The sequence below is a fragment of the Etheostoma cragini genome, chromosome 14, assembly GCF_013103735.1.
Source record: "Etheostoma cragini isolate CJK2018 chromosome 14, CSU_Ecrag_1.0, whole genome shotgun sequence".
In the NCBI taxonomy this organism is placed as follows: Eukaryota; Metazoa; Chordata; class Actinopteri; order Perciformes; family Percidae; genus Etheostoma; species Etheostoma cragini.
In genome coordinates, this window is record NC_048420.1 from 17,258,058 (window position 1) to 17,270,558 (window position 12,501).

Below are 12,501 nucleotides of genomic sequence, written 5' to 3' on the forward strand. Positions count from 1 at the left end.
CAGGAAAGCAGACTGACTGTGCCCATATAATGCCAATACACAGGAAAGGGAAATAAATCATTTTTGGAACATAAAGATAGGCCATGTGATGTTCTATCACAGTGCTTATCTCGCTGTAATGTTCTTACATCGTCTTGATTTTTATCCTCGTACAAATTTTGATGAAAACATGCTTAAAATTGGTGTAACATTTTAACAATTTCGTAACTTCTTTTTAAACACTCTCAAACCTACAGGTGTACATGCTGAGGTGAATACTGTGATGCTACCCCCAAAAGTGATTCAAATTATGAATTAGAGCAAAGATGTTATCTAGAACAGAAAAATCTGTTTTCATTCAGTTCCTTAAGCACCAACAGCTGTATACCTACATGGTATGTGTGCATTTGTTATCTTAAACCCTTGCCAATACCTGTTTATCAAAGCTCTATTAAAGCCCTGTTTAAATGACAGGTGTTTTAGGCTGTTTGTTCAGACGTAATATGGATAATTGGATTGAAAATGGCTGCCCTGGGTGATGGCACAGATCCTTCGTCTCACAGCCCTGTGTTTCCAACAGAAGGTTTGAATCAGGAATGTGGATACCCCCCCTCCCCCCACACACACACACACACCTCCTCGAGCAGCAGAAGGACCTCACGCAATACCAGCTTGCGCTCTCGCCATCTTTCTTTTACTCTGTATCATACTGTTCTGTAACTGAGCACGTCTTGGTCAGCGAAATGTGTGCATATGTTGGATTATAATGTGCGTTTGTATATCTCAGCGTGTTTGTGAGGATGTGTGGCAGATTCAGAGAGAGGATTCAAGCCTTCAAAATTTCACCGTCTGCCTCTAGAACCAGACTTTGATGACAACATGTAGCCATTGTAGAAAACACACTGACATTTCTCCTGTGCTGAAAATTGCTTATGTACTTATGCAGGATAGATAAATAAGCTCCCTTTTGTTTAATGTGCAGCAACTTACAAAACCGAAGTCTCCCACCAAACTCTGACCCACACCACAAAATCGTAGCGTGGTTCTGTTTCCCCAGTAAGTGGCTACAGTGGACAAAGGCAGGCTGTGATGAGGAAACACTGTAATGTAAAGTCTTGGATGTGGATGGGGTTTGAAGTTGAGTGTCACTGAGGGGCTTGATAACAGACAGGATGGCAGAGTGTTGAGAAAGCATTTGACAACAGCCTCTACAAAGGGAAAAGTAGAGTGAACCTGCCTTCCGCTCATCAGTGGCAACAGTAAATGTGGAAGCGCTCATCAAAGGGCAGTAAGCTGCCCGCCTGACTTTGCCTGCTGTTGCCTGACCAGCTGACTAGCCCGCTGACAGAATGATAGCTCCTTTGTAGTGTTACCTTTTTGTCTCCGAATTTTCTGGCTCCTCACAAATTAATCTCAAGCTTTTGAAGTGAGTTGATGCGTTCATATGCTTCTCTTCTCTCCAACTCCCTGATCCAGCATCCCTCTACTCATTCCTTCCAATTGGTCGGCCCTCTTGCCTTTTGAATGCATTCTGCAGACTCAGGCTCCCACAGCAACATCTGAGTGCAGATCATCCGCCTATATACAATAGCACTGGAATGTTCCCTCTGGCATCTGCAAACTTGTCAGATACACAACCTCACAGCAGCAGCAACAACGCAACTACTGCTTCCTTGCAGTTTTCTACGACCAGACAACAGAGAACCCCATTGTCTTTTCGTTTAATTGTGCTCCTTCCGCCTGCTGGTTAGTCACAAAACAGGTCAGAGTGGGATACCTGAGGGGAGGGAATAGTGAGGTGTAAAACTAAGGATTGGCATTGGTTATATACGCTCATGCACACACAACCTCGTAGATTGTGTACCTGTGCTTAGAGGAGCAGCTGAGAAGCCCTGTAGAGCCAATTACACGTACAGCTCTAATCTCTTGAGCAAGCTGAATGGAGAGAGGAGAGGAGCAAGGAGAAGGGTGGAGGAGAAGGGAGAGGGCAATTGTGGGGTAGGAAGGACAAGTAGGAGTGTACTGATGTAAAGTGTAAAGGAAGCAGTAGAAAGAACAGAAGAGAGAGGGAGGACGCCTAATTGAGAAGAAATTAATAGTGTTGACAAAAACAAGAGTTTGGAGAAAGAGAGTATATGGAAAGGCCAGTGGTATGAAAAGGGGAGAAAAGGAAGACAGAATGGGGTGAAGGAATGTGGGAGATGTAGTATGAGAAGAGTGAGGGCAGCTCCGAGCCTCAACATGGCGTTAGATGCAGTGCCCCGAGTCAAGACACATATCTATCCGTCTAACTTTTATCAGTTAAATGAATAGAGCCCTGAGAGCCCCATAGGCGGAACGTGAGACTTCTAACAGCTGACATCTTTTTTCCCCTCAAGCGTTGTCAAAGGCAACAAGGGCTCCCTTTAATGTGTTATATCTGCCTGTCATGTCAGCCGCCTGCATCTCAGCGTTCTATTTCTTACCTTTTCACTCTTTCACCTTTGCACCGTGATCTATAACTCCTATTTTCTCTTTCTTTTTTTGCTTAACCCAGATCCTCGCCCTTTTTTTCTCCACTAATACCCCCCCACACACACACACCCTCACCCTCCCCTGTCGCATAGTAATGTTCTCAGAAATTACAGTGAGGTAAACAGAGCAGGGTGTCGAAATGAAATAACCGCTACAGGGCTGTCAGCTCTAGCGAGTGGGCCATCCGTCAGTGGGAAATGACACATCGTCTCCCCACCCCCCACCCCTTGTCACTGGATCCCTCCTGTTCTCCTGGTGGCAAGGTGAAGGAATTATGTTCATCAAAGGTACAGCGCAGCCTGGAGCCTTTCCATTAGCCTTCCACCACACTGGTCAATGGCAAGAGGACAGACACGAATGCCACACACAGACGGGAAGCATAAACACATTAAGCAAAAAAGACACAGCATAACACTGTATAGATTTGATGGAACACGTGCATAATTACTTTGAGATAGGATATATATATATATATATATATACACACACACACACACACACAGGTACACACATGCACACACACTTCAATTACCGTTTCATTCATAGCCTGACAGCAGAGCGTGTGCGAAGGCTGACATTAAAGGAAATTAAATCTCCTTGTGGAATGGGGCAGCCCATCTCACCTCCCGTCAAAATGCTCCTCTTTCCACTCCTCCTCGTAACCTTCTCATCTGGGTATTTAGGGCTTTGTGGTGCGGAACGTCATCAAAGAGGTAACTTAGCGAGGCGGCCGTGCGTAGTTGAGGCCTCCCCACGATAATCCCCCAGAAAACGGAGCTCTCCACTATTAGCCCACTCACACAAATTACCGCTTCACATTCTGTCGCACTCTTTTACCGCGTGTACTGTCACATGCTTATAGAAGAAAGTGCTTTCAAAGTGCGTTCCCATGCGTGCACACACACACATACTCTTGTATCATTGACTTAGCCCAGTGACTAAGTCAGTCAGTTAACGCTTTGATCCAGCCTTCCTTTCTGCATTGGAATACGAAGCCTATTTGACATAATCCTGAAAAACATCGCCTCACATAACCGATGAAACTCAAAGGAAAGCACAGCTGCATGGCTACACCAAAGGGACTTAGTAGGAGTGACACGTGTACAGTACATTTTTCGCGGACAGATTTAATTAAGCGTCATTCACTGAAAAATCCTGTGTTAAACAAACTCTTGTGTGCTCTTTCAGAAGCCCGTAAATGTAACAAACCTGCAGAAGAAGGAGGGGTTTCATTTGGTAATTGAGTTCCTGGTTAAAAGAGAAATAGGTTTTTCTGCTTTCACGTTCAGGCACCGGCTTTTTCCCAAAGGCTTTAATCAGATCAAGCATGTCCTGTCACATAAGACGGCTAATTAATCAGGGAAGGGACCAGTCTTCTCCTCTGACAGATGGAAAGATGGAGGTAGGACACTGGTTGAGGCCCTTCCTCTCCTCCTTAACCTCCTCCGTCGTCAACATAAAGCAAAACATAACAGAGTGAGACAGTGCTGCCTGTGGCTAGGCACAGGGAGTCTGTAAAGATTCTCAAAGACAGTGTTTACATGCAGGCTGCAACTGAGCTATCTCCACAACCCCCGACTGAGAAAAATACAGACTTCTGTACTTGTTTTGCTGTTTACAGTACTGCATATGCGTGTTTAAAAGATCACTGAAAATTCACTTATCTTATCTTTTTGAGGCATTTATTTAAAGTCAAGTCAACTGAATGTAAAGTAAAGTGTAGTATTCTTGTCTAGATATAAAAACTGTATTATAGTTATGCGCATACTTTCGTAAATTACTTCAGGCAAAAGTCAGTTAGTTTTTTGACTTGCCCTTGCTTCTGTTCTTCTCTTGTTGCCAGTTCTTAAGGTTTGTGTTTAGAGATGCCTGATACAACTTAGCCACGAGGAACCAATGACATTAACATATTTTTGTTAGCTTCAATATCAGTCTATACATTATTAAAGACATACTGTATGGCTTGGTTAATTGGTATTGTTGTTTTTTATTGATCTAAACTGCATTTTTTTTTAGACAAGACAGCTAGAACAGACTATAAGAAATATTACTTTTCATGTATTTTTTCATTTAACCTTTATTTGTCCAGGTAAGTTGGTTGAGAACAAATTCTCATTTTCAACGACGACCTGTCACATTCACACAGTTCCACATTCATACCTGGAAGCTGCCCAGTACAACCACAGCCTGATCTGCTGGCCACTGAGCTGCTCCACTGGAGGTCAAGGGCCTTGCTCAAGGGCAACTCAGTGGTGGTGATGAGGGACGGACAAGTGCTGCTCTTTCACTTTACCCACCCAGACTTTATCCTGTCGATCCGGGGACAATGTTGCTTCTATAACCTTTAGGCCAAGACCATAGCCTTAAATATATAAACTTCAGATACACAATGGCAGCTTCAAAACTTCCGTTCAAATGTATTCAAAAGATCCACATCTATTAATTGTCTTTCTGTCAAATACATTTAATTGACTGAACCACATTTGAAATAGATTGATACAAGATTATTCCTCTTTAAATACCTGTGAGCTAAAGTGTATGCAAATCTTGCAGTATTTGATCATCAAATTACACTGGCCATCAACCACAGCATAGATGCTTTTTGTGATATTGCTTTTTTCCTTTGTTAGCTTTACCTTCTGTGGTCCTTGCTGCTGTTAGAGGAATGGTTTGGAGATGATGTTGGATAAAGAAGACGTGATAAGCAAGAGCTGGTAAAAGATCGGAATCTGGCTGGCTGCCTGCCTGATTGGATAGTTTACTTAGTACCTGGGAGGGAGGTTGGATTGAATACAATTTTAAATGTTAGAAAAGAACGTGCTGACACGCATACAGCATCATAAAGATACATAATTAGAGATAAGGATGACATAATGAAGTTTCATGCTTATTTTTAAACTGGCTGACTTGTAGCATAGATGGATGGTTGACTGGCATGGTGGCTGCCTGGCTCAGTGACTGATTGACTGGTGTGGTTGGGGCTGCTGTTTCCAGCTGTTCTACTGTAGAGCTCACAGGGCCTTCTGCTACAGGTACCTCAGGCTCAGCCCAACACCAGCTGTGCTGCTACACCTAGCTACCACAAGCCTCTGGGCACAACAGAGAAAACACTGTTGTACAACACACACTCCACAACTTTTATTTTTATTACATTTTTGTTTCTATCTCTCTTTTGAACGTAAATTGATTCATCAAGAAACACACCCAAAAGACACCACACACGCTATAACTACAACTACATGTAAATATGTACAGCATGCAAACTGTCCATAATTTGTCAGAATACTTTCCACTCACACAAATCCATAATGTAGCATAGACACTATCTGTCATATCTGCATATTTCATTATTCTTACACTTGTTGGTGATACATTATTTCTCATCTTTTCCTCTCCTTCCCCCCCCCCTCTCCTCTATCCATCCTCCCCTACTATTCTAACTCCTGGCCCTGCAGCAACAGGAGCAGGACCCCACCAACCTGTACATCTCCAACTTGCCGGTGTCTATGGATGAGCAGGAGCTGGAGAACATGCTGAAGCCCCTGGGCCACGTCATCTCCACGAGGATACTGAGGGATGCCAACGGGGTCAGCAGAGGAGTCGGCTTTGCCAGGTACAAGATAGTGTTGCTGCTTGTATGGAAGCAATACTTGATTTTTAAGTAATGGATTACATTGCCCTCACACTACACTTGGATCATATTTGAATTCCATACTTTATGTACTGTATATGTTGTGGTTACGTTTAATCTCCCTGCCCTTCCTGTACACAGACCAGGTATGAACGCTGCAGCTGTAACAAGGAATCTTGCAGATGGGCAAATGTTACTTGTGCAAAAACATACAAATTCACAGACTGAAGTGCACACAAATGGACCCAAATATGTGCACTGGCACACAGGCAAACTCTTGTACTTACTATGTGCATACACACATTCACTCTAAAAAAGACACTTGTCAGATGAATCCTGCCTCCAGGCATTGGAAACTTTAAAAGGTGATTTGTTTGGCAAGACTGTTGGCAGAGGCCTGACATCCAGTGGATGAGTTTGTCTTTGTCCGTGCCTGTGCATCAGAGTGTGTGTGTTTCTGTATGTGCGCACATGCTTACAAATGGTAGCTTGGGCCCGGACATTCTCATACATTCATGGATACCTGCAATTAACCCCCCTTTCCTTACAGTATAGCCAGAGCTGTTATATTTCCACCACCAATCCTAACACTGACCGGTTTATTTCTTTTTCTACTTAGAAAAGTTTCCACTTCAGCTTGTTAATCCCCCAAAGTCATAAACTGCTCTGTCCTTGTCCATGGCAGCAGCCACCAGGCTCTCATTCTTCTCCACACATTCCTCCCATGTTTACCCAGAGGAGGCCACCATCTTGCAGGGATTTTTCTTAATCACCTGCTCTGGCTGAACTCCTCTCCTATTCCCTGCTCTATTACTGAGGGTTACAGCAGGACAGACAAGCATAAACACACACAGACAGGCACTTGGCACACTTGGCACACATATGAGCATTTGCACAGATAGGACTCATACACGCGTGCACGTGTATAGAAACAAACACCTTAGGAGACTCTCACACGTACACACACAGACAAGTAGGCAGCCTCCTGCAGACCAACAAGCAGAACACAGCAACAACCTGCCATAGTCCACCTGTTCCAGCAGCCCTCAGTGGGAGAACAAAGAGACATGATGGAAATGGGAGAGTGAGGTGGCAAGAGAGAGAGGGACAGGAGTGTGAAACAATGGGCAGTTAAAAATAACTAATCATAGAGGTTATTATAAAGAAAAAGAGAAGGTGATGAGAAGGAGAAGACAGTATGAGACGGAGAAAGATTGAGGAATAAAAAGTTAAACGAGTGAGTGTGGGAGAATGAGAGACGTTTGGTTAGATAGGAAAAAGAAGAAAACACTATAGAGATACAGAAGGTTTTGTTGTGTAATTAATAAGTACAGGTCTGAAAAACAAGCCAGAAAGAGATGTAGGCAAAGGAGCAAGAAAGAAATCAATTTATTTTATGAATTGTAGAGCTCCCGTTAGCTGTATCAACAGACAGACAGACAGAAAGACAGCTGCTGAGGGCTGGGCCATGAGGGGCATTAGAGAGAGTAAACTGAGCTAAGTGTTTGTGGGCCGATCCATTACTGTTATCAGAGCCCATTACTCGAGCCCCAGCACTAATCATTGCAGACAGCAGCACCTGATGCCATTAACCAGCAGCACACAGAGAAAAGCCAGCCGGCCTCACCGCCTACCTGGCTGGCTCTCTGACTGAATGGCTACCCCGAAAGTTGGTCAAGAGTCTGACTGACTGGTTTGTTTCCCTAAGACTGCCTCAAAGCCTGTGTGCCTTATTTGCTTCTCGTCTGCCCAGCTGTTATATGTTCACTTGCTTTAAAGAGTGGACACATGGGGTTGTGGAGGAGGCAGACAATGAATAGCCAGAGGGTGTGTGAGAAGGTTGGATAACAAGCGCAAGGGAGTAGAGAGGGGAGCGGAGCATCAACATTTCCAGTCAGAGAATCACTTGAAACTCTGGAGAAGAGTAGAGAAGAGTGATGCATTCAACTTGATTTTCAGCCCCTTTTAAGATGGACAGCAAAAACACCACAACAAATAATATCAAAACAGCTTTGGTTTTGAGAATGTAGTACAAAAGCACATAAACTGGGGGATGGGGGATGGCACGCTGCAAAGGGCAAAGGGTCGAACTCGTACCCGGGCCGCTGCAAAGGACTCAGTCTACATTCCCAGCATTTATATACATTCTCTTTTTAATCAGTCAGATCTCTTTACTGATCTAACATGTAGTTGGTTAGCTCTAGTGATCTAGTGTTGAAGGCCAGTTGTTGTGATCAGTGATCAGCTGAATCACACCAGCTGGTTATTAGTCTCCCCAAACACAAGGTGGGCAAAGGAAAAACAGAGATATGGGGGAAAGGAATGGATACAGGGTCAGTTAGAGATGGATGATGCCAGGAAGTTTAAAAGATTACATATTATAAAAAGAGAAGAAGAGAGGAAAAGTGAGAAAGATTTGGATATGGATGGGTGTCCGAAATCAGACGGGCGGGAAGAAAAGGAGGGCACCAAAATTGAAAGAAATGGGGGAGAGAGAGTGGGTAACGTTGAAAGATGGAGGAAAAGACCAAGGTTGAAAGACGGGTAGGAATGAGAGAGACGTCGAAAAGAAGAGGTTCAGACAGGACAGGAGTAAGATGGATGGAATGGTGAGAGCGATAAAAAAGCTATGGTAAAAAAAGGATGAAGGTAGAGATAGGAAAGAGATGAGAGACAGAGGACAGAGATGTCAGAGGCTGAAAGGATGATGTGAGTGTTCTTAGAGGTGAGACCGAAAAAATCTGGAAAGCAATGAATTCTGCACCTTCCACGAGCACGTTACCATAGGCAAAGGCACAGCAACCACTCAAGGCTGCATTTAAAATCTGTCTGATTTTTAATATGAGTCCTTTGTGAGTCTAAATCAAAGAATCTGGGTGGTAACATATTTACACTGGGTTAAATTCATGCGTGGGGCTGTGTTTTTTTATAGCAACATTTTACATGGACATTTATGTTCCACAGACAATGCATTCCATTACATTCGGCACACACATTCATGTTCCCCTAGGGTGAATTGTACTAACTTCAGTGGTCCCCTGACTTTTTATGTAACACCATCATCAAATCAACATTTTCATGCAACCAATAGTTGTATGATTACATAACTGCTAAACTAATGACAGTTCAGCACACAAAGACAGCATGTTGTAGTTTTTGTTTAGTTATCAAATGTTAGCATGCTAACGGGACACTAAGACGGTGAACCTGACAAACTTAATCCGTATGTCAGCCATTTGATTGTGAGCATGTTAACATACAAAGGACAGTCTACAGAAGCGTAGACTCTTAGGGCCCTGTTTAAATTATCTAAGTGCACGGCAGGAAGCGCATGGCGTTAGGTGCATTTAGGGCGTGACCAAATCCATTTTTGCTAGTTTGATGGTAGAAGAAAGGGTCCGTACGCCAGGCGCACTGTTCTAAGGGTTGTACTTAGTGTCTTCATTAATTCATAAGTGTGTTTTGGGCGTAACATGCAATAAACCAATCAGAGTTTCATCTCCCATTCCCTTGAAAAGCAAGGTTTGTTTGTACCTTGGCACATGGGTAATATGATGGCAGATTTGCACTTTCATATTTTTATTTGTGATATTTTGCACGTTTGTCTGCTGCTGCGCTTCCCTGTGCGTTGTGCATAAGCCTAGACGTAGTTTACTCATACACTGTTAAAATAACATTGAAATGCTGCGTCATTGACTTTAGACCAGGATTGTTTTGGTCAATCAATTCCTGCTGCCTCAAGATAGCAATACGCGGAGAATTCACCTAAACGAGTGGCGCAGGTGCATTAGCTATTTTAAATGACGTGGGCACTGGACGGTCTTAAAATAGCAAAGACACTTGAGATGGGCCTTGCTACGCCGGGTGCAAGATAGGGCTCCAAGTCTTACTAACCCATAACATGAAATTCTATTGGAATGTGTTTGATATACTTCTGTACATGTGTGTATGGGCATTAGTGTCTGTGTGCTTATGATGTGAGAGATCAGAGCCCGCCTGCTGGTCAGCTGCTCTGCCCATAGACTTTTGATCCAGTGGCTGAAAAAGGGGGGACGAGTGAGTGTGCTTTCTTCGTTCTACCTCTCTTTCTCCCACTCTGGAAATTATGGTCACTACTATCCATAAGCCTAACACTAACCTTATCATACCTTCTTATCCCCTTCTTCATTCTAATACTTCTTCTCCATCCCTGCATTCATTTTTGCGTGTTCTCTCTATTGAAAGGCTGCATGACAACTTGACTCTTGACACTCTCACTGGACTTTTTTGAATCAACAGAGTGATACTACACAACCAGCCTATTGTACATGTGTGTAGAATTCCACTGTAAAATGGAAACAAGCAATGTTTAGTTGATCAAACCAAATAATTAAACGTCTGCAAGTCACCGTGATATATTTTGGTTTACAAATTGTACCTTTGTGTGGATGAGAATGACATAGGTTACTTGTCTGTGATAAAGTAACTGTCATCATGGTTTGTGCCATAAAAAAACGACCATTCGGACAATCAAGCAATTTAGTACATTTACCACAAGCCTTTTCCCTTTGTGTCGTCATATTGCGTCAAGGTTAAGTGCTTGGAGTTACAAAGAACTCTCAACCTTTGTTACAAATGGATACTAAGTATTTTTTTTAAATGAAACCCTATGTATCCCTTTTTATTGCAGGATGGAGTCCACAGAGAAATGTGAAGTAGTGATACAGCATTTCAATGGAAAATACCTGAAAACCCCGCCCGGCATTCCAGGTGAGTCTCTACATATTTTGCTTTACATTGTTCTCTTTTATTTCTTTATTTAAAAAGCATCATCTTTGCAATGAGAAACCCCCTTTCTAATTCAATTATGGTAATTCCTCATCGCAGATCTGCCGGACAGCTTGATAGATTGTGTACACTGTTGTTTCTGACACCTGAAGCTAGCCGTCGTAGCTATGGTTGAATAGCTGACGGTTCTATAGGTGTCCTCCTTCTCTCTCTCTCTCTTTCTCTCTCTCTCTCTCTCTCTCTCTCTCTCTCTCTCTCTCTCTCTCTCTCTCTCTCTCTCTCTCTCTCTCTCGCTCTCTCTCTCTCTCTCTCTCTCTCTCTCTCTCTCTGTCACCCTCTCTTTCCCTTCCCGGTGGTGCTGCGGCTGCAGACTGAAACTTCTCGGGCAGGAGAAAAACCTTTTAATATTCACACTCATGCCTCTCTGCTGTTCTTTGCAATCTACTTAAGAGCTTGCACTCTCCCCTTTTTCCTTTCCTGCTCCTGCTCTCTGTTGCCATGTCCTCTGTCCTTCCTATCTTGCTTTTCTGCAGTCACTCTCTAGACAGTGGAACAAGCTGGCCAAGGAGAAAACAGTCAGCGTAAGAAAACATTTCACAAAATGCAGATAGATGGGGAGACAAGGCTGTACCACATTGTGTGTTAGCATAGAAGTGTGTCTTCTTTGGGGGGGTCCAAAGTGACATTACTGTCCCAAAAGTTTAAAAACAAAAGGAGACATTGGAAATGTTGTAAGAGTACCTCTCTAAGGAAGTAGGGGTGAACAAAGGTGTTAGCAAAAAGAAAAGCAAGGTGGAAGGCATGTAAATATATGAAAGAGTCAGAAGGAGAGGGCAGGATGAAAAAAAACATGCTGCCTAAGCACTTTTGGGGCCAGTTACCGCAGCGCTCGAAGCTTCCCATGCATCCCAGCAGGACGTGGGGGCCAGACAGGGCGATACACAGGAGATCTCTTTCACCCTTTTGGCAATTTTATTAACTATACTCACACCTCCAACCAGCGGGACAGAAACAGACCCATAAATCGCTCTCCACTATAGAGTAATATCTCAGAGAAACTGGATTTAGAATCTCCATATATGCTCAGCCACTGCATAGCCAGCGGCCATTAAAGGCAAGGTGAGTGGTTATATTGAAGTTGAGCAGTAATAGGAAACCTTTAAAGCTGTAATATCAGGCTGACCTTCCCCTTTAAGGGTCTATCTCCCGGCCGCTCAGGCTTTATTATTGTTAATGGATTGTTCAGGCTTGTGCCAAGCATGAAGATTTACTGCACTGAGTGAGGGGATCCTTCTGTGGAATTAAGAATAGTTAAGTTTACAAGGTCTGCTCTGGTCTGGTGCTACTATGGTCCCTCCTGAAAGGGTCCGTGAAATCTCTCCCTTTCCCAATGGCTGGATGTAGACAGGGTGAGTTGCTGTCTGCTAAATGGTGATCTCTGGACATTCCTCTGTTATCAAACTCAGATGTTACACTGCGGAGGACCCCAAGGCTGTTTCTGTTTCTCACACAGGCAGCAAATAGCCCTTCGTAGTTATGTGTGTGTGTGTGTGTGTGTGTGTGTGTGTGTGTGTGTGTGTGTGTGTGTGTGTGTGTGTGTGTGTGTGTGT

At 43.5% G+C, this 12,501-nt stretch overlaps 1 protein-coding gene across 1 annotated transcript in view; it reads left to right on the forward strand.

Moving 5' to 3' along the window:
- LOC117957183 (RNA-binding motif, single-stranded-interacting protein 3-like) overlaps nucleotides 1–12,501 on the forward strand; it is a 140,281-nt gene that overhangs the window by 69,627 nt on the left and 58,153 nt on the right. Inside the window, exons 4-5 of the mRNA XM_034892779.1 lie at nucleotides 5,949–6,106; nucleotides 10,794–10,873. Coding sequence (XP_034748670.1) covers nucleotides 5,949–6,106; nucleotides 10,794–10,873 — 238 coding nt within the window. The remainder of the gene's footprint in view (nucleotides 1–5,948; nucleotides 6,107–10,793; nucleotides 10,874–12,501) is intronic.